The sequence below is a fragment of the Dermacentor albipictus genome, chromosome 10, assembly GCF_038994185.2.
Source record: "Dermacentor albipictus isolate Rhodes 1998 colony chromosome 10, USDA_Dalb.pri_finalv2, whole genome shotgun sequence".
NCBI classification, from domain to species: Eukaryota; Metazoa; Arthropoda; class Arachnida; order Ixodida; family Ixodidae; genus Dermacentor; species Dermacentor albipictus.
This window is the reverse complement of record NC_091830.1, coordinates 20,413,925-20,437,108: the sequence shown is the minus strand read 5'-3', so window position 1 is coordinate 20,437,108 and position 23,184 is coordinate 20,413,925. Positions and strand designations below refer to the sequence as shown.

The 23,184-nt window shown below is 43.5% G+C and overlaps 1 protein-coding gene across 1 annotated transcript; it reads right to left on the bottom strand.

Moving 5' to 3' along the window:
• Positions 1 to 7,053: 7,053 nt before the first annotated feature.
• On the bottom strand, positions 7,054 to 23,075 carry LOC135911501 (lipase member N-like). The gene is made up of 3 exons (XM_070527626.1): positions 22,914 to 23,075; positions 9,287 to 9,355; positions 7,054 to 7,305 (listed from the first exon to the last, which is right to left on the bottom strand). The coding sequence occupies exons 1-3, from the start codon at positions 23,073 to 23,075 to the stop codon at positions 7,054 to 7,056; spliced, it is 483 nt and encodes a 160-aa protein (XP_070383727.1).
• Positions 23,076 to 23,184: the final 109 nt, after the last annotated feature.

The following is a 23,184-nucleotide window of genomic DNA, read 5'->3' as shown; positions in this document are numbered from 1 at the left end:
GCGAAGCGGACGCACTACAACGCTATATGTTCAATTTACGAGACCGTAAAAGAAGACTCCAGCATTAATAACGCAGCAATAAATGACACACTCACTATCTCTACATATAAACTTTAAATACAAGAGATACAAAACAGGCACAAAACGTGATGGGAACGTTTCCCTCAGAAATCTGGCAATAAGTTTATGAATATCATCATATATTTATTTAAATGTGCTCGAAACTCCATGGTGATAGCTATCTGCTTATGCTAGACACGCGTTGCGTCACTGCCAGCGTTATGTAATACGCAGCTAGTGGCCAAGGTTTCACCAGTTCTACAAAGCACAAATACAGGCAAGTGACATCCCAGGGCCCTGACACAGAAGACGGGACGTCGTCCGAACAATGTCGGTCCAGCGGTTGTATACTTAAACAGTCGCACGTTGTGGGTTTTTTAGTAATCTGGGTATGGTTTATTTTATGTCTACTTTTTGTCTTTATTTGTTTGACTTTTATATATTCTTCTCCAGTTCACATCGCATCAAACGGTCATATGAAGTTGCAAGACCTGGAACAGCAGGGCTGACGTGTACATCATCCATTAAAATCTTGTTTTCTCCATTTTTGGAGAACTCTGTGGGTCGAAAAGAAAAATTACAGCGCATTCTTGTGGGCCCTGCTACAGACTCTTGAAAGACGAGCATAGTTGGATCCTTCATGGCTTGAAACAACTACGCTATAGTGGGCATATCTTCTCCACAAAACTCGTACAATCGAGTATTAGACACGAATAAGCTTTGCACAAGGACTTCGTTTTGTTTGCTTTAATATTTGCCCACATTGCTAGGTTTCACCGAAATGGCCGTATGAACTTTTGTAGCGGCCCAATATGTAGTTGCCAACCACCTGCGTTCAATTTTTTTTATATAGAGGGTGTGGCAGCTAACTTGGACCAAATACTAAAGAAGAAAACATAGGCCCTACGCGGGTCATATCGGCGCAGTATTGTTCTGAGCCGTATGGAAGGAAGGAAGGAAAACCTTATTTGGTCCTGCAAGTAGTGATAATTCATCACTAAGCGGGCCGCCTCCACGTCGGGACCGGAAGACCAAGCCTCACGGCCACATCGTGAGCCTGCTGGACAGCCCAGAATTGTTCATCCAGGTCTGGGCTGCGAAGTGCAGCCTCCCACCTGGACGCATTCTTGATCGCCGAGTCTTCAATTATTTCGCAAGACCAGAGCATGTGTTCGAGCGTGGCTAAAGCACCACAATCTTGGCAGTAAGGCTCTGTATACGTCTCTGGATAAAACATGTTCAGTCTCCGTGGGCAAGGATAAGTACCAGTCTGTAGTAAGCGTAATGTGAGTGCCTGAGCCCTGTTTAGTTTAGGATGCGGCAAACTGTAAACCCTGCGATTAAGAAGGTAATACTTCGTGATTTCATTGTATGTGGAAGGGGAGTCTCTATTCTCGGGGAGTACCGCCACGCCGTTGCGCGGGGCAGAGCGGAGGAGCACGCCATATTTATTCCGATCCGCCAAGCTGGGTTATTAACAGATATTGCTTAATTAACCTTTCAAATATTAACTCTAGCGAAAAATCTTCAATATAAAAGTTGTAGCGCTTGTTCAGAAACATCGGACTATTTCATCTATCCTAAGACAACCGCCCTGTTTATAATTTTTTTTCAAGCCTTTCTTTAAAGAGCGCGAAAAAAAAATATCACGTAACTTCCGGTTAACGCGCCGCGTTTTTAGTGCCTTCTAATTTAAGTTGAACTAGTAATTGTTGAATTACTTACAGTAATAGTTTAATAGTAAGTTGAATTAGCAATAGCTGCCCCCCGCTCAGAGGTTTGTTACTTAGACTGAACTACCTTTCGATATTGGCCTATATATTTAGATTTTACTGCATCCCGGTCCATATATTTATCGACTAAATGTAGCCACACTTCCTGCAGCGGTTTAGACGCGCCCAATTTCAACGACTGCATTTAGATTTAGTTTGAACATATTTGCGCTAATTACGCGTTGTTACTGCTGCGTTCATGGATATACGTTAAAGTGGGGTGGCTTTTTCATTCCAGGCTCTATTTTGATGATTTTTTCGTTCTCCTGCGCGCACTTGAAGGCCTCATGTCCCCTTATGACAAATGTGGGCAGAAAGTAGCAGCTAAATACGCAGGTCCCATAAACCCCCATCTGAAGTGTCGGAAGACCTTGTCTTCAAAAAGAGGCACTAACGATTAGTTGGTTATCTGAACAATTGCTCTGGTGGCGCTTGTTGATTAATCGAAGCCGATACACCTGCCAAAGGTGACGGAGGACGACGGAACAGCAAGCAGACAATGAACGGATAATTAAGGCCAATAACGTCCACCAATAACATAATAACAACCAATAACATCAATTGGTTTGATCATATGTACTTATTTGACAGTTCATTATCCCACTTCCATAGCCAATTTTTCCGCAAATCATGGCGCAGGAAAGGCTTTACGTCTGTGGGAGAGATAGCTATGTTTGTGTCTGTATATTCAAAAATTACTGACGTGGCACTTTCATCTGCAGCTACATTGCCTTTCATGCCTTTGCCCGGATACCCAGCATAATATTTTCTTACAGTTTATGAGATTTAACGCCGTTGAAAAGTCAAGAAAGTGTTCCGAAGCCTTATTTTCTTTTCTTCGTGCTTGGATACGGACCTCGTTCCAGCAGAGAACAAGTCGTTCTGAATGCTTTCCTTGTTTTTCTGGGATGCATATGGACGCTACGTTCGCAATAGGTGCTGTGAATTATGCCACTGTATCGTTGATGTTTAGTGTACAGATGTCATCCCATGAGCTCTCTGTATTGCTTCCAGTCGGCCGCGTCAAATTTGCACTGAGGGATATGCGGAGAGTTTTCATCACTTTTGGTTAATGTAGAAGCGATCGGAAAGTGGTCAGTCCCATAAGTGTTTTTGATGACGTTCCACTCCAAGTATGGCAGGAGTGTACTTGATGCGATGTTTAAATCTACAGATGAGTATGTTTTGTATGTGGCGCTGTAGGGTGCGGGCTCCTTTTTATTTAGCAAGCACGCACCTCTGAAGAAAAGAAAGTTTTCTATTAATCGCCCTCTAGCGTCACAGCGAGAATCACCCCACAGGTTGCTTTGGGCATTCAGATCTTCAACAACAATATATGATTGGGGAAGTTCAGCAATTATGCTTAGAAAATGTGATCTAGAAAGTTGAAAATTCAGAAGGACGTATAGGGAACTTACAAAGACCAAATTCTTATAGAGCACCTCTCGGACTGCGACGGCTAAGCCGCACACGGTTAAACTCGGGAGGGTCCAACCCTCGTGTGTTCGGGTACATGGTGTCCCAACACACCAAAGGTCTGCCGTACCAGACGCCCCTGCGTTGACCTGTCACCAATCACAACTCATGATATCCCTTGAGGGAGTTTCAGTCGAGCAGCGCTGTTTGGCGAGCTAGTTAGTCCTGTGTACATGCCCCCTTGCTATCAACTTCCCAAAACACTACTTTAGAGCCTAATCGATGAACTTCCCTAGACATAAAAAACTGTAGTAGATATAAGTGCACATAACATCCTGTGGGGAGACCGTCGTTGCGATGCGAGAGGTCGCATAATCGAAAACTTTCCCTTTTGCTCAGGTGCATGCATACTGAAAAGAAAGAGTCAACACACAAAAGCATTGCGCTTAACACTTACCCTGCATAAACTCAAGCATAGTGTCAAGTACATTAATCAAATACCTGGAGTGATCCGCTCTGAAGAGCCCCTTACGGAGTGACCACTTCCAAATTATGTTAAACCAAGAGTAAACAAGATGGATACACGCCACATTTTTCTTCTTGGAACGTCCACTCAGCCAACTGGGAACTGTTCCGAGAGCTGACCCATTTAGGCTGGAATGACATTGCTGCTTTTAATATTCAGGACGCTTTGGCATCCTTAAGATATCTTACTATTAACGCTGCTACGAAATTAATTGAACAAATTAGCGGACTGGCTGAGAAGCGCGCATCCCATGGTGGGAAGAAGAAATGCCAGAAGGGCACAAAAATCAAAACAAAGCTTGCGGACTGCTTCGCGATTATCACACCACCACATACCTTATGAATTTCGAACAGGTTAAATCACGAGGATAAACACGTCGACGCTCAAAGAGAAACAGTTGGGAGAGGTGCATTTCCGGTACAAGAGGCTCACGAATACATGCAAAAAATTGGAGGACGCTTAAGCTTCGCCTTCAAGAGTGGAACGCGATAGCGTTCCCGTCGACCCGCCAATGGGTGTAAGACAATGGGCTACAGGGCAGCCATCACTTACGAGGCGCCCCGCATCAGACGCGGTGAGCGTCGAGCCATATGGTCGAGCAACGCGGCGTTCGGCGCAGCAATGAAACGTGCGCCTGAGCAAGCGGAGCGAACCAAAGAACTCGGTATCCCGGAGGGGGAAATGATGCACGCCAGCCAAACGCCGTGATCGGCACGGGCAGAGAGATAGAGAGATAGTGATCTAAAGAAAGGAAGGACGCTTGATTCTACAGAGGGAGAAGGCGAAGCGTTGTCAGGGGAGAGAGTCCGAACCGCGACAGCTCCAATGCGCGCGTGGCGCGCCATCTGTCGGGGCAGCACCGTACATGGAGAGGAGGGGGTCTTCTGTGTTTGCCGCAAGATGGCTCTCCGTGTGCGGAAAGCGCAGAAGAAATGCAGCGAAACGCACTTCGCTACTCGTGTAATTGCGACTTCTGTAAGTTACATGTTCATAATTACCGATATACACCACAGTATAACTTTCCACGGCTCGTTTCGAAGGCAACACCGCATTCACTAGAGGCGCGTTTGTACCTTTTGGAAGCATCGAAATCGTGGCTGAGTGGTAGCGTCTCCGCCTCACACTCCGGAGACCCTGGTTCGATTCCCACCCAGCCCATCTTGGAAGTTGCTTTTTATTTATGGAGTGCCTGCCGTGATTTATCGCTCACGGTCAACGCCGTAAAACGCTGACGCCGACACCCGACGCCGACACCGACACCGACGCCGACGACACCGGCTTTTCTGCGACACGAGCTCCTTAACGCTATCGCGTTAAAATTGCCACGCGACTGGCCGCTTGAGGCAGTTTGCGTGTATTCGCGTGCCTCTTTGACGCTCGAAAAAACACTTTTATGTAGCACATATTGAGCTACAGAAAGCTGTATCGGGGTATCTCATGTTGTTGTACAATTTTCTCCTTCTCAATTTCCATCTTTACATGACATTTGAGAACTTGTCCAAATAATTAAAGCTAATCATATAATTGAGCGGAATGCAAAAAATAATCTCATTACCTCCAAGCGACGCAATACGCTGCTTTGGTAGTTGTGACACACTGCATATATATATATATATATATATATATATATATATATAGTCATATAATGAGAAGCCAACAAACACCGACACCAAGTACAAAATAGGGGAAATTGCATGTGCTTAATAAATGAAATAAAGTAATGATAAATTAATGGAAATTAAAGTGGATGAAAAAACAACTTGCCGCAGGTGGGAACCGAACCCACAACCTTCGCATGTCGCGTGCGATGCTCTACCAATTGAGCTACCGCGGCGGCGTTTTCCCATCCACTTTCTTGGGTATTTATGTGTACTAGTAGAACCCTGGGAGTGTTAGCCAGCGCCCCCACTCACAAACCCTGGCGGCGGACGTGGAACGTCTTTTTCGCCGCAGGCGTCACGAGAACGTGATCTTTTCGGGTGAAGGCAACTGGTCAATAAACCCACATATGCTACCTGAAGGCATCAATGTTGCCGGATTCGAGACCCTCGTTAAGTAATAAACGAGAAGAAAGGGGGTTAACCGAGGGACCCGATATCGGGTCCCTCGGTTAACCCCCTTTCTTCTCGTTTATATATATATATATATATATATATATATATATATATATATATATATATATATATATATATATATATATATATATATATATATATATATATATATATTTATATATATATATATTTGCACACATGTTCTAAGCTCTTCTATGTTTTCTCTATCTCTACCACCTTGCCGGCCTCCCCACTTATCAGACAATAAATGTTTTTCCACTTTGACCCTCCTGTTAATTAATACGGTTTATTTAAGGGAATGATGGCCATGGGAGGTATATGTAATTGTTGCACTAACAATATATAGCTACCCTTTGATGTAAAGCTAAGCATTCCTTGTGGACCTTCTCGGAGATTCCTTACCGTGGCTGCTGCTGGGTACTGCGGCTGTCGCCTTTAAGAGTTGTTCAAATTTGAACTCTTAGACATTTCACGAATCGGTTTGTATTAGCATATGTGCTTTTCCTCTTGCATTTATGTAGGTGACCTGCTCTAGTTTCTAGGGAATCGCGCAGTGAAACAAGAAATGATCCATAAGTATCCTCCCTGCAACAAACGTGCAGGTTAAAGGGATTGATTTCTTTTTTAAAACTTAACTTTCCGTGCCTCATTTCTTCCTATTTGGCGCGTCTTCCCTGTCAGCTACTTCTCCGGTAAGATGTTACGCTCCTGGAGATATTGTAATAGCAAGCTAGCTGCATTTATCTGTGAGGTGAAAAGTGGGCCTGTCCCGGAGATGGAGTGGCCACGTGACCTCCGGTTGGGGACACCTGGGGCTCTTCATGTCTTTCCGTCGTGCCGGGCAGGCACGTGAACGCCATGGTGAAATCACGGTGCAGTAGACGAATAGTTTTAGGCCATTTAGATAATGATTTCACATCTTCAAATGTGTACATCCCAAGAGCTATACTTGTAAGTTTCATGTTTAAGGATGACACACATGGATAAGAGATTTTCGAAGTCGACTGAATGCCGCGGTCTTCTTATTGCGCAAATTCTGGCAAAATTGTTAGGCAATATTTTGGTTGCTTCATGGGAAAAAGAATGTATACGTTTTCACATTAGTTCTGCTTTTCTTTAGCACTGCAACTTTAAGGCCTCCTCAGCAATCTTTTACTTCCTCCCCAGTGAACAAGGGCACAGCACGTGAACATGCCTCTCACACTCAAGCGACAGTTGTGTAGTGGGAGATCAAGTCTATCATGTGGCTGTGGAGAATATCCGTTGCGTTAAAGCCCATGATGAAATCTAAATGGCCAAAGTCTGGATCCGGAACCATATACTTCAGCACCAGCACATGCTTGAGCCGCTCGCTCAGGTCATCCATGTCCTGGGGAACGGCGAATTTGTCGCCCGGTCCCTGATAGATTGCCACAGGGACTCGGATTTGTTCCAGGGGATAAGCTGGCGGCTTCACCTGAAACAGGCATCGAATTTTCAAGTCTTCGTTTTCACATTTGAGCAGCAAGAGCTTTCTTGTGCTTTATTAAAAGAGAACATGATGTAACAGCGCGATCTTTAATTGAAGCGAGAATACGGTAGAAGCAACGTAGCAGCAGATGCTGGGGTATGATTGCTTTAATAGGCCGACGAACACGACGACAGTAGAGAATACGTTTACTTCTCGGACTGTCTTCGCCTTTATTGACCTGCGAGGCACTCCTGCCTTCGTACAACCTCTTCCCACCCTCAGTTCTTCTAGGCAGCGGCAGAAGTAATAGTGTAATAGTGGTGGCTCTGCTGCTATGGTGTTCCGCTGCTCGACGCGAGGTCGTGGGATCGAATCGCAGCCGCGGCGGACGCATTTTGACAGCAGCAAAATGCTCAAACGCCGGTGTCTCGTGCATAATAAGTACGTTGAAGGTATCCAATTTCCGGAGTCCCCCTCAACGGGGTCCCTAATGATCATATTGTGGTTGGGGCACATAAAACCTCATAATTTATTTTTTAGTGTAGTGATGGTTGATGGTAGCAGTAGTAGCCGTAGTAGTGGAAGTAAGACGAGAAGGAGGAGGATGTTAATTTCAGCGTATACTGTTGGCAGTTATATATAGCCGGCACATTCATGTTTATTTGTAAACTTTATTCCGTAAAGTTTCGAGACTGATTGATTTTCTTCTTTAGTAATGATTCCCCAAGGCAAATGCTTGTGCGTATGTGTAGCCCCATCTTTTCGGGCTAACCTGAGCTATTTCTGTTAATTGCTGTGACAGGCCTTAGATGGCACTACATGTAGAAAAATACGTTGTCACTAGTCGTCTGCGCATTCTACTGTGAGTGAATGTGTACAGATGGGCGTCCATCTCGAACAGCGTGTAAACACAAAATTCTGTGTGAAGCTTGGCAAGACAGCCGCACAGATGTATGAGCTCCTTCGTGACGCTTACGGCAACGAGACATTGTCGCGGGCGCGAGTTTTCGAGTGGCACAAGAGGTTCTTTTCGGAAAGAACGTCGGTGGAAGACGACACAAGGCAGGGGCGCCCTGCAACCTCACGGAATGAAAACAACGCGGCTCGGATCAGGGAGATCGTACAGCAAGACCACACCATTACACTGCGCATGCTATCGGGTGCTCTCGACATTAGTAAGACAACATGCCACCAAATTTTGTGTGAGAACTTGGGGAAACGAAAGCTGAATGCTAGACTTGTGCCGCACTCCCTCACACAAGACCAGAACTACACGCGGGCATCAGTGAGCGCTGTTTTGCTCTCCGAGGCAGAGAAGGATGCTGCATTTGTCGACGGCATCATTGCTGAAGAAGAAACTTGGGGATTTTAATACGATCCTCAAACAATGAGGCAGAGCGCCAAATGGCGGTCCACAAGCTCTCCAGCGTCGAGAGGTGCGGCGACAGAAGACCAAGACAAAGATGATGCTGATAGTTTTTTTTTTCGATGCTAGAGGTGTCACACACGACGAGTCGGCGTTATAACGTGGAAAGTCTGGGATCCAAATAATTATAGTGGTTATTGTTTAGTAGGTTCTTGTTAATATAATGCATAACGAAGAAAATTGCGCTTGCTAAAACTGTGTATGTCATCAGTAGAGATCGCTGAAGAATTTTTTTTTTCATTTGCATTTTAGTCGGTAGAGGTAAATTAAATAAAACATTGCGGCATACTGCACACTATCATTGAGCATACATTTCTTATCCCATACCCATGTATGCCCTGAGGCATTAACCCTCGCATAAAAAAAAGTACGTATGGGCTGGTGTTCAGCCAGTCCTATTTGTCTGTAGCGCAGAATTCTGCAGCAAGAAAGCAACAGCTTTCAGACAGCCTTCCCGTTCCTGAAACTTACGCATTCACTTAAATATTATAATCGCGTGAAGTATGTCGTACTGCGCAATACAGCCTAAAAAAAATTTTTTTCTGTATAGCGAGCACATACCTGTCCATACTTGACCAAGTTCTTTAAGATTCCGTAGTCAAACCTAACACATTTCCTTGCCCTGTAGACCTAAAAATATGAAAGAAAGAGTTAGAAAATGAGGAGGGTCGTTAGATTGTAAGAGAATAAGATAGCAAAGCAGTCCGCGCAAATATGCCTGCATGACGATTTAAGGCGTCATGGCGACGTCAATGCTTAGACGAGGTCTTGGAAATACATTTTTTTTCATGCATAGCAGAAATCTTTAGCGGAGGCGGACATCTGAATACCGTCAGGCGGACATGCAAGTGATTTAGCGAGCCTTCATAGGCATGTATACGCCACTTGAGCGTTTGTACGAAGGCTTCATTTACGAGCCACATCGAGAATGAAGCACGGGCGAACGTCACGCGTTAGAATTGAAGTCAGAAAATAGAGGGCCCAACATGAGATCCTGCCGCGGCAAGTTTTATGCTACCTTCGGCTTGTCGTTGTTGACCACACTAGAACCCCCTGACACGCAACTCTGTATTCGGCTGGTTCAAACGGAGCACTCAAAACGTGCTCAGCTGGTTCCATCTATGTAATCAGATCCGATCCAGATCATTCTGAACCACTCTAATTCGCCCGTCGGAGCAGCTACGAGATCTCGCCGAGCTCCACTCTCGTGATGCTCTCTACTTCTGTTTGCAGAGCGGCGATATCGGATGTCAAGTGACAGTGACAAGAACTTTATTAGAGTGTCCTGAGGAACTTGATTAGGGGGCAACCGAAGGCTCCCCGATCAAGTTGGTGGCTCCACCCACGACGGGACAGGGAGATGGTGACTCTCCGCGACGTCGCGGGCCCTCTGGACGGCCTGTAGTTGGCTTGGGAAATCCGAGCTCTTCAGCAAGGCGTCCCACTTGGACTCGTTATGAAAGTCGGAGCCCGCGTTGTACGGGCACAGCCAGAGCATGTGGTCGAAGGAGCAGCACGCTAGACCGCATTTGGAGCACGATTGCGGAAAGTTCGGGTCTATCCAACTAAGCGCTCTCGGGGTGACGTACGATCTCGTCTGTAAAAGCCTGAAAGTAACAGCCTGAGCCCTGTTCAGTTTAGGACTGGGGGGAGGGAATTTTCTCGTGCTGTGTCTGTAATGTGACGTAATTTCGTGAAAGGTTGTAAGTTTATCTTTGAAGGGGCAATCCTGCGGGAGAGCCGGACTGCTAACTCTGGCGCGGTTCGTGAATTCACCGCCAGGCAGTTGGCCCGCTCGTTAGGGTTGCAACCCGCTCGGTTAGTTGCATCGTCCATGTGTGCCGGGAACCATGCTATGTTGATATGACCTGCAGTTTCTTCTCGCGTATTAATACGAAAGCATCTGTTAACGATGTTGGCTGCGTGTTTGCAAACTAGAGCGGACGAGAAAGCCCTGACCGCCGTGCGCGAGTCAGAGAAAATGGACGCCGGGCCTTTTGCGGCTTGAAGAGCCAAGGCTATCGCGGTTTCCTCCGCCTCATTCGCGTGTTTGGCGTAGATTGATGCGGCGCTGATAAGCGTTCCGCGCGCGTCAACGACCGTGATTCCAAAGCTGTCTTCGCTGCCATATTTGGCGGCGTCAACGAAGAATGCATCTGCCCCGTAAGGATCTATTCGTCGAAGGATGGCTCTAGCCCGCGCTCTTCTGCGACCTTCGTTATATATTGGGTGGGTGTTCCTCGGCACGGGCTCGACCTTTATACCTTCACGGGCTAATTTAGACAGGGGGTGTCGGTTGAGCGGTGCCTGTATAGGGAGTTGACCAGCTTCATCAAGAATTTTGATTCCCGGCTTAGTTGACGAAAAAGGAGATCTGTGCAATAAACTGTGCTTCAATTATTTCGTCTGTGGTATTGTGAATTCCGAGTTCAAGTAATTTTAACATTTTTTTTTTTTGCGTCCGTGCGTGGTGGGCGAAGACTTTCTTTCTCGTACTTGTCCGAGTGTCGTGCGCATGCGTGAGTTGCAATAGACGCATCCGAGGACTTTAGCATCTCAGGTTATGCCTTCCTCGAGGTACACAGTACCACGGAGGAAGACACAATATGTCCTGTTTGCCTACAGTGACATAATATGCCTAAATGTATACTTTTCTTTGTCTTTTCTTCGTAGCCACAAATAGGCGTCAGCTCAAAGAGCGTTCACACAGCGGCTTTCTGTTTCATGTTACCATGGGGATGCCGCTCCCAAGTTCGTCTATTCGAGGATACCTGTAAACGGAGCATACACGGACAAGCTAACGTGTCCCCTCTGTGGTCAAGCAATGAAATATCATGTTTACTGGTATCTAAGCCAGCCTAAAATCTAAGCTGATAGCCCGTAAACGGATGGCATGAGGAGGACGAGAAGCCAGCAGATGTCAGGGATTTCTCCTGCTTCAAAGTTTAGATCGCGACAAGTTTGAACATGTTTCATCAAAGAGGACATGGGCCCTCTTTGACTGCATTTGAGAGCATTATGACACTCTGAATGTCGTTCTAAATAGGGGGGGGGGGGTATATTTTGGCAGGAAGTCATGACTGTATTATGGAAGCTCTGCACATAGCAGCATATATAACGAATAAATAGATATATGTGGACCGCCAGGGTTCGTTAATGCTCCCTGATGCATTCAAGGAGGACAAATTTTCGAAACACCGGCGCACAGCTTCTCGGTTCACTGTACCTGTGTATAGTGCAAAACGGTTTTAGTCGAAGTGCCCGCAGGGAAGCTTGCGATGTAGACAGGTACCCTAGTCTTCGTAGATGAAAAAGAATTGTATTTCATGAGACGTTAAAAATACAAGTTGAAACCTGTTGGTTTCAACTTCTTTTCATCCTATCTTGAAATTTTTATAGTTATAAAAAATGTCGTACTACGAAATTATTAGAGCAGAAGAGAGCAGTGAGAACATAGATAAAACATACGGAAAATGCTCAGAAATAAAATTTATTAGCAGGTGAAAATTAACAAAATTCTAAATTGCACAAAAGCAGGATGGCAGTAAACGACATTAAAAATTTAAGAACTCTCAAAGCTACAAAGTGTTTTCCACAACTTTTATTTGCGGGAAACAATAAATCTCGAAGGACATTTGTTTTTGTGCTTGCATCCATTTTACAGACAAACCTGTATGTTACAAGCCACCGAGAGCAAAAAAAGAATTCCTTCCAAGCCTGTTATGTGATAGCATTACAAACGAAACTCATCGTCCTTTGTTCGAGATTTCGAGAGAAAAATGACAGTTGGCCCATCGCGAAGGCAGCGTAATCAAAGCCGTGGTTAGGTTGATCCTGACACAAGTGCGAGTCGTATGTGCTCGCGAGGGTCGAAGCCAGAAAGACAAATCAATAATTACAAATGTTGTGCTTGATTCCGCACTTTGTGAGTCAAACTGTAGTGTCGCTGTGTTGCTGTGGTACATGGTGTACCACCGACCATAGCGCGCAATAAGCATAGCACTACTTATTACATAGCATTGCGTATGTATGTGGTAAGCGCATGGGGGCGCGTATATATATATATATATATATATATATATATATATATATATATATATATATATATATATATATATATATATATATATATATATATATATATATATATATATATATATATATATATATATATATATATATATATATATATATATATTACACAACTGCCGCCTCTATATCCGAAGTGTCTATCGACTGCAAGAGTCCCAGAAAACTGGAAGCATGCAAACTTCATACTAATCCACAAAAAATAAGACGTTAACGAATTGAAAAATTATAAACCCGTTAGCTTACTTCCAGTATTATATAAAATAGTCACCAAAATAGTATCTAATACAATAAGGGCAACGCTAGATTTTAGTCAACCAATGCAATAGGCTGGCTACAGGAAGGGATACCCTACAATGCATTACATCCATGTCATTGATCATGTAATCGAGAAATCCGTAGAGTACAATAAGCCTCACTATATGGCTTCCATAGATTACGATAAAGCGTTTGATTCAGTAGAGATACCAGCAGTCATAGAGGGACTACGTAATCAAGGAGCACAGACCGCATACGCAAATACCTTCGAAAATATCTACAGAGACTCCACAGCCACCTTAATTCTACACAAGAAAAGTAGGAAGATACCTATAAAGAAAAAGGTCAGACATGGAGACACAATTTCTCCGTAGCTATTCACTGCGTTCTTGGAAGAAGTATTCAAGCTATTAAATTGGGAAGGCTTAGGAGTAAAGGTTGATGGCGAATATCTCAGCAACCTTCGGTTGGCCGATGACATCGTTCTATTCAGCAACAATGCAAACGAGTTATAACAAATGATTGAGAATATTAACAAAGAGAGTGTAAGAGTAGAGTTGAAGATTAATATGCAGAAGACAAAGATAATGAAAAATAGCCGGGCAAAGGAACAAGAGTTCAGGATCGCCAGTCGGCCTCTAGAGTCTGTGAAGGAGTACGTTTACCTAGGTCAACTAAACACAGGGAACCCTGATCATGAGAAGGAAATTCACAGAAGAATAAAACTGGGTTAGATCGCATACGGCAGACATTGCCAGCTCTTGACTGGAAGCTTACCATTATCATTCAAAAAGAAGGTGTAGAATCAGTGCATTTTACCGGTGCTGACATATGGGGCAGAGACTTGAGTTTTGACAAAGGAGCTTGAGACCAAGTTAAGGAACGCGCAAAGAGCGATGGAACGAAGAATGCCAGACATAACGTTAAGGGACATAAAGAGAGCGGTTTGCATCAGAGAGCAAACAGGTATAGCCGATAGTCTAATTCACATCAAGAGAAAAAAATAGAGTGGGGCAGGTCATGTAATGCGCAGGTTAGATAACCGTTGGACCACTAGCGTTACAGAATGGGTACCAAGAGGCCCTAGGTAAACGAAGTAGAGGATGGCAGAAGACTACGTGGCGCGATAAAATGAGGAAATTTGCGGGCGCTAGTTGAAATCGGTTGCCGCAAGGCAGGGGTAATTGTAGATTGCAGGGAGAGGCCTTCGTCCTGCAGTTGACATAAAAGATGATGATGCTGTGTTGCTCCACAAAATCTGAACGAATGATCCAATTAAATTCCGGGGTTTTACTGGCCAAAACCCCGATTTCATTTTGAGGCATGCCGTTTGACCACCAGAATAATTTTGACCACTAGAGAATATTTAATGTGCCCCCAATGCACTGGACCTTACTACACAGCAACGGAGCCACCACGATGGCACCGCTGCCTTGGCATTCTTCTTTTCGGCACGGCATCATGTAATCGACTCCCTGCTGCAGCCCCTGCATTATTTAGCAAGGGCTTTGGATAAGGGTTTTTCTGTTCACTGTTTGTTTCTAGATTTCAAGAAAGCATTCGATGTTGTCCCTCACTCTTTGCTTATAGAAAAATGTGAAATGTATAATATAAGCAGTAGGACTGTTCAATGGATAAAAGAATGCCTCAATTAACGAAAACCGGAAGTTGTGCTTAATGGCAAAACATCCCATGAAGTTTATGTGTCCTCTGGCGTGCCCCAAGGATCAGTCATAGGATATCTTTTGTTTCTTATCTATGTAAATGATATTTGCTCCGGTATTTCATTGCAAATCAGGCTATTTGCCGATTATTGTGTTTTGTACAGGGCTATTCATACTACCCACGACTGCAATGTTTTACCGAGTGACCTGTATAAGATAAATGTGTGGTGCAACGAGTAGCACATGCTCATTAACTTGAAAAAAAACGTTCATATGCGTTTTTCGAGTAAAACAACAACTCACGACTTCTGTTACACTTTAAATTCAACCACAATATTATCGATTCAGGAGCACAAGCACCTCGGTGTTTATTTCACACCTGTTCTTTCTTGGAGCCGTCACATTAATCATAGCACAACTAAATCATGCCTCGTTCTAGGTTTCCTGCACAGAAATGCAAAAAATCTGCCACTGGAGACAAAGGTGTCATTGTAAAAATCAAATGTCCGATCGGTTGTAGATTATGCTTGTGCTGTGTGGGATCCGTGGTCGGCACGTGATGCGAACAGTTTAGAAAGAATTCAAAGCATAGCCGTTCGTTTTGTTTATTCAATTTACACCAGGAATTTCAGTGTTTAAAAAGCAAAAGAAAGCCTCGGTTGGGAACCACTACAGCAACGCAGGAAATATCCCAGAATTTAACAACATATTCCAGTCTCGAACAGGTATAGATCTCGGTAAATATTTTTCCAAGCCTGGTTACGTTTCTCAGGGGCTGGACCATGAAAAAAAGGTTAAAGATATAGCCTGCTAAACTGAAGCGTTTAAAATGTCATTTTTCCCCAGAACCATAAAGCCAATGAAACAATCTACCATCCGATGTCGCAACAATTCTCTCAACGATGTATTTTCAAACTCTATACGCCTACTGAAGTAAGATAGTGTTCTTGTGTGTATGTGCGAGTACAGAAGTGTTCCGGGCACATGTTTTGTTCTGCCTGCTTTATTTATTGGTTCTTCATTTCCTTCTCCCCCCCCCCCCGCTGTAATGCCTACGGGCGCTGCGGGTATTGTGATAAATAAATAAATAAATAAATAAATAAATAAATAATTAAATATATATATATATATATATATAAATGAATAAATAAATAAATAAATAAATAAATACAAAGAACAAAACAAGACGCGTATCGTACTTTCAGTGCAATATAAAGAATCCGGAAGAGTGTCAAAATTAACCAGCGCTATTCTAATACGGAGTATTTCATAACAAGCGCTGTGTAGCTTAGGATCATTGAACAGCAAATATTTTATGATTTGGCTCTATACCCAAAACCTCAACTAGAATCAAAACACTAAACAAAAGAAAGCAAATACGTATTAAAGTGGGATTACCGTCAACGGTTCTGCCAGTGGAAATAGTAGCCTCAGTGGAGTAGTGAAGTGCGTTATGTTTGCAATGGGAGCGTAAGCGACAAAGATATTTACCTGAAAAAAAGAATAAAAATGACTGTCGACTTAACCTGGCGGACTAGGCTGGCGAACTAAATCAACAAGCGCTTCTGCGCAGATAGGCCTGCTAAACTCAGTGTGCAGCAGGTACTTTTGTGCGGCATGGGAGATAAGGTAAACAGAAGTGCACTGTGTAAGCACACCGTCTGTGGCCTTGATAAAAGAAGAAACGTCTTTTCTTTTTTGCGAGAAGCTCCAGAGCGTTATAGGGGATAAGATTTGGCGACGAAATAAAAAGCGTGGGAATATTAACGAAGAAATCAGTTGGCAGTACAGTTAACTACACGTCTGTATCGTTCCTTTATGTGTCCATGTTGTACAATTTCTGCTGTTACAATCCTTACTACGCTGCCGAAAAATTACGTCACCAGTGACGTAAAATACACTTTGTTACTGCAATATTAACTGTGTTTGTATGGTTGTTCGAGCTGTGCGCAAGCAGGTAGCTGCACCACGCAGAAATACATTAACTCAAAGTGTAGGGAAAGAACTAGGAAGCTTACCAGAAAGTATGCGACCCGCATAAATAAACAAACATGGCAACAAAGAACGTCAAATGCGATCAGAGAGGCTGAGACGATCTCGTGGGTGGCGGCAATACAAAAGAAACGTGCTATGAGTAATTACACAAGAAGAAAAAGCAAAATCAAGGGTACCCTTTCAGTTTCACGGACTCCAAGCGCAGGTAATAGTGGCGAAATTCACCCGGAAGCTCCATCAGGACACGCGTAGTGACTGCACAGCCGCAATTATGCGCCATTTTGGCTCGCTGACTGCTACTTTTTTTAATTGAAATTGAAGCCAAGAAACGGAAGCATTGCAAAAAAAAACATGCTGCGTTTACATGAAGATGGAACTCTACGTAAATATGTGCACTTAAATGAAGAACACTCGCCTTTTATCAATGTAAGTATGTTGCGATGTTAGCACTTTAAAAAGTGAATAGTAGCGAGCACAAACCTGCGCAATGCATTGGCAATTTTACGCAGACAAAGAACGATTTACGCAGGAAATATTTGGCGAAGTGGATGTGCTAAAAAGCTGTAAAATGAGGATATGTGTACCTAGTCTAGGCATTCGCAAGTAAGCATTTTTGTGAAGCAACCAAACCTTTTTTATAAAAAAAAAACCACACTCGCCTCCAATTCCAGAATGCAGCGTCATTCGTGGTCAGGGTCACGTGATAGTTGGACTGTGGCACGCCCCTAGTGTTTACTAACCAGACGTCGTAGCCAGAGTCTGCAAGAAGGAAACCTGGAAGGAGGAGAACTCAGTTGTACGAAGAACAACTTATATATGGCGACGATCCAGTAACATTGCTATGAATAACGACCATATAACTTGGAGATTTCTTATAAATACGGGGGTCAGATGATCACGATAGCTCATTTCCGTGATGTCTCAGTGCAGGTGAGCAACCTTCATTTTTGGATTCTCTCGGAAGATATTTTCTATGCGGAGGTACCGTGGGCAGGTACAGTGGGTTCTGTGGGAGAAGCTTATATTAAATTCTTAAGTTGTAGCTAAGTTTAGTTTATGTAGATATCCTCCTCCAGGGTGAGATTCAGTTCGTTGAGCAATGTAGAAATGTGGGTCCCTCGAGCTTTTAAAACAATCGCCTTTTGTGGCCCAGTGCTAGCACTAATATGTTCCTGATGTGTCGTGAAAAAAAAGGTATTTCGCACCCCGTGCTTTTCATTTTGAAGATTTCAGCTAACGACTGTGTCTAACAGCGCCACCTAGTTTCTGTTGTACAATTTGTTGAAGAAGCGCGAAAAACTACACCGACAAAGATAACTTAAAATTTAATCACCTTCCGGCTTCCCATAAGTAAACGTTTATATAAATAATTTAACTAAACATTCATAATTTATATAAACCATTTAGCAAGCCACCCCTAAACTCTCCACCACTTTCGATCATTTCTGTTACGCCAAATCTTACGCAGTTATTTGGCAGCTATGTATCTAAATACGTGAGCGCTGGTCAGTGCTTCAATGATAGTGCACAGAAACACTAACTCGCCGCTACACTGGTGCAATCCGACAACGGAAGGGCTAGATAGATGACAACACTTAAACGCCCGACTGTTTGTCACCTCACGACGCTCTAAAGACACTGATGCGTATTGCGCCATTGTTTGGCCTATGTGAACATGCGAGGTGCTCGGTGTTCGTTTCTTATGTGCGCAAGTGTCTGCCGGAATGTGGCGTCAGATATCTGGGCTTCTATTTTTCGAGATATTCCCACGAGCCTTCCTTTTATTTATTTTTGCATTTTCTCCGTGATCCTTACGATTGTTTCGTGGGCGTTATGTCATGTTATTAAACAGCACATTTCCATTTAAATACATTTTCTAACGTATCTCTATTTATTTCTTGTGAAGATGTTGGTGGATGAAATGGTGGATGAAATGGTGGACGAAATTTATCCATAGCTAATACTTACAAATAAGAAGAAGAAATATGAGAGGGACAGGCGGTGCGGCGCCAAACATTGGGATCGCTCCCCAGCCCGAAGTGGCGCCAGGTTGCTGTTGCATAAAACCCTAGCCCAACTTACCGGAAGCATACAAAATGTTCTTCGGTGCGTTTAAAGGAAAACAAAGATACTTCGCATGTTTCAACTCACTCTAACTCTTCTTTCTCTGGAAGATAGATGCGCTTTAAAAGAAGAAATCTGGACCGACAATTCTTTCTTTTTTATTTTGCTCTCAAACAACTGCCCCCACGACGTCAGGTTTTCGTAAAGGTTGTGATTGTATTTCTGTGTGCTTAGCGTCCCGGCAGTGACGCTAAGCTGGTGCGGAACCGCTCACATGGCGCTTATGCTATGACATCCCACGAAATTGGGACGAAAATTTCAAGGTGACCCATTATCTTTTTGCGTGGTTTCTGGTATTGCTCTCATGCGCAGCCGATGGTGGTCCCGAGAGCGGTGATGTAATGGCGTCGGCTAATGAACTCATTTTTGTAGTCTGCTAATTATGCTGAATGCATACTCTATGGCGTGCTCGTCTAGCATGACGCAGTCCTAATACAGCCTAAACCATATCTTTTTCTAATGCTAGTTTGGTAAATGTAAATGTAGATGTAAATGTCAGTATTACAAGGACCGCGACCTACCTTTGTTATATGCCTTCCGTCAAACAACAGCTGTTGCAGTCTGCGACACGGTCTCGTAACTCAGCTGCAAGATGTCTAGGCCAGTGGGAAAACTAGGTAGACAGCATCTCCAAACCGAAGCTATATGTTACAAATCATATGCAAAATGGAGAGCTGACTAAGCCGCAATGTAATCTAATGTACATTTTGCATTTCGCTCATAACTCTACTTACTTGTTCTGACATAACTAAAGCTACTGTTGACGAGCAAATCTCATAAGTTCACATTCAAATGACTGCTGCTGTGCAGTAGTTGTGCCATGCTTTATTATGTTTTCTAATAGCAAAATACAGTTTCTACTATCCTAATGCAAAGGAGCATCCCGGTTACTTTTCAATGTAAAAATGTAATTCCCCAGAAACGCCCATGTACCGTGCTTTGGATGCACGTTAAAGGAAACCTTTAAAAAGGATCAAAGCTAATACGGAGAGCCCCACAGCGGGTGCCTCATAATTATATTGTGGTTTTGGCACGTACAACCCCAGAATTTATTTTATTCTAATCCCCATTCTGTTTAGTAGAATGTTGTGTTCCTGTATTAGGCTCATCTTAAGAAAATATAAAACCAGCCGCAGCACGTCACTTTGGCAATGTATATATATATATATATATATATTGCCAAAGGGACGTGTTGCGGCTGGTTCTATATTTTATATATTTATATATATATTTATATACATATAAATATGTTTCGTAACATATTGCTTCGTTTTCGAGCTGCTTTCAACCTAGTTTTCCCACTTGCCTAGACATTTTGCAGCTGTGTTACGCGACCATGTCGCAGACTGGAAAAGCTGCTGTTTGACGGAAGGCACAGAGAATAGGCAGGCCGCTGGCCCCGTCATACTATCATTTACATTTTCAAAATTAGCATATATGATTTAGGCTGTAAGAGAACTGCGTCATGATATATATATATATATATATATATATATATATATATATATATATATATATATATATATATATATATAAAGAAGAGAGCGATGAGGTAAAGTGATAACAAAGTATATATAAAGAAAGAAAGGAGCACAGGCATACAATCACAGTTGGTCACTGTCGCCGCACACTGTCACCGCACAGCACAGTCGCACTTGCAGCACTATGAACATCTGTTCATGCTGCAGCCGCTTGTCCAATTCTGTAGCCCTTAAAAACTGCAACAGTGCCTTGTCACCCTCTGCTGCGATGGCTTGTGATGGCGGCATTTTAATATAAGTTCCTCTGTTAGAGTCTTCGGTCAAAGCGCCCTATCGCGTTTACGAGCGATCGTCTCTAAACTATAGCGAGGACAGTCACAGAGGAGGTGCTGAGAAATGTTAAGCGATAGACTGGTCGACTTCTGTTTTGAATGAAGATGTATGTGCGATGTGAATGATGGGAAGCAGGATGGTGGTTCAGGTCGACGATAATGCGGGGTAAAAAAGAATCGTATTGTACATGTTCGCTCGGGAGGATGGGACAGCAACTTTATATCTATAGTCATATCGAGATGAAACAGAGAAAGGCTGGGTGATAAGTTCATTCTTTAGCACGTCGTTAGAGTGATAAACATTGTGAAATAGGCCAAAGGCGAGAAAGTTTGCGGTGTAATGAAAGATCTGGCAGATTTAGGATTTTTTTCATACGTTACACTGGAACGGCACGAATACTTAGATAACACAAAAAATCTATAAAGAATAAAAATTGTTTTCAGGCTGCAGGAGTAGCCCGTATAACTTTATAATGATGATTGTGATAATGAAACGCTTTTATGGCGCGTAACCACAAAAGTTGAATAGGCCAAGAACTCTATAATTCGCTTCTGCGCGTATCCTACCTTGTACATGTCTCTTTAACACTTCATGTACTCATGTGGTCAAGTGCTCTAACGAGCCCAAATTACTAAATTTTATTGCTTTAGTTTCAAAATGCATGAGACGCGCCACAAAAATATATGCACTAACTATCTGGCCGTGCTTGTTGTTTGTTTCATTTGCACAATAGCACTCATTCACATAGATTTTGGTGAAATTATCGTGTTTGAAAAATATATTGCTGTTGAGCTCTGTAGTGCCCAAGGCAGGGGTGAAGAAAGAACTGTCTTTTATAAGAATTAGTTTACCGGCTTCCGTTTCTTGTTCGGAACGCTCAGAGCATTAACGTGCAGGGGGCCGAGCTGAGTCCTTTTTGAATGGTCGTTTGCATAGTTAAGGGCGTAGTGAATATGATCAAGTTTTATTTTCCTCTGCCATTAAGGACTACAGCAGAAGACTAAGTAACTTTGTCTGCTGGCCCACTATGTTTGTCCGCCCTAGCGCATGGTTTCAGATGTTCCAAAACCGCAAGAACGCCTACAAAAGCGTCTGGAGGTGCATATTAAAACGTGTACCGTGGTGCTTCTCTGAGTTTAGTCAATTTGCGGGTAATAAAATAATGTTATTGCAGTTTATTCATAATAGACCCACGTCTGACGTCATTATTTATAGTAAAAGCCAAGAACCTTGCTATCGAAAGTAAACATGGAACGACAGGAAAACCTGGGACCTAGAACTCAGCTAGGCAGTCCAACGATCTGTGTTTTCACACTTTCTTCGTGCTTTCCGTGCACGCAGGGCTTGCATCATGCTCAGCCAATTAACCCCGCTTTCCGTCAATCACTTAATGCCACATTATGACGCTAATGGAACACTAAGTTGCCGCTAAGGCACTGCATTAAAACGCGCCACGCACACCATTGAATTTTTCAGTGGTTACAGGATATTTTTAGTGTGAATTTACAGCCTCAAGCAAGTTCTGCAATGGGCTTAAAGTTCAGGACGACCACAAAATTTAAATATCCATTGTAAACGTAGCATGCGACATGTCATGCTGCGCACACGGGACAAAGGGAAACACTGTTTTACTGCTGCGCAGAGATGACAGCGCAATACGTAGGTTTGAAGCTAATCTTCATAAAAAGGACAGGCAAGTTATTGTGAGCACACACCATCAAGAGGCAACTTTTCCAAAAGATTTTCACCCCCTCACGCACGCATGCACAGTTGTGGCTAATGGACGACTCGATGAGAAATTACAATAAGAGTGGATTTGGCTGCCCGCCAGACGGCTACTGTGGTTCATCTTGCGGTGAAGAGCGCAATAGAATATCCCGTAAACTGTAGCAAACTTTGCAGACTAAGAAAGGTTTGGAAACTCGACCGGTGGAAGTCCACATACTGCTACGAGCCGCATTCAAGTAATGACCACGCGCATGGAAGCGGGGCCGCCAGGTGACGTCACACGGTAGGAGAGGGCGCCACTCAATTCTCTCGCAGTGAATACGAAACCGCAGATCGCGACATAAGGGTCACCTGCTGTCAATCCCTAATGTGTAATCTATCACGCTGAATGTATAAAAGTACTGTTTGGTTCCTCTTGATGTGCATGTCAGTTATACTGTTTTGCATTAGGATATAGCGTACTGGAATAAAAAGATATGAAAATACACCTGCGCTTTGCGAAGGCAAGTTTTTCACCCAGGAGCCAGCGTCTCCGAGCAGTCCGTGCACAAGCAGCATCGGCGTCCGCATTATCGTGGCGCCACCTGACGACCTTGGAAGAATCCTGTCCACTTCCAGTATGTAGCCGTCTTCGGTGGTAACCTTGTGTACTTCGACGTCGTTGCCAAAGTATCTCATCACTCCAGCCTGTTTAAAGCGACAAATTATTTTAATTGTCCTTATTCTACGCGTTAATGATTTCTTTTTCTTTAATGAACTCCCATTTGGGGGAGTTGGTGTAGCTTTT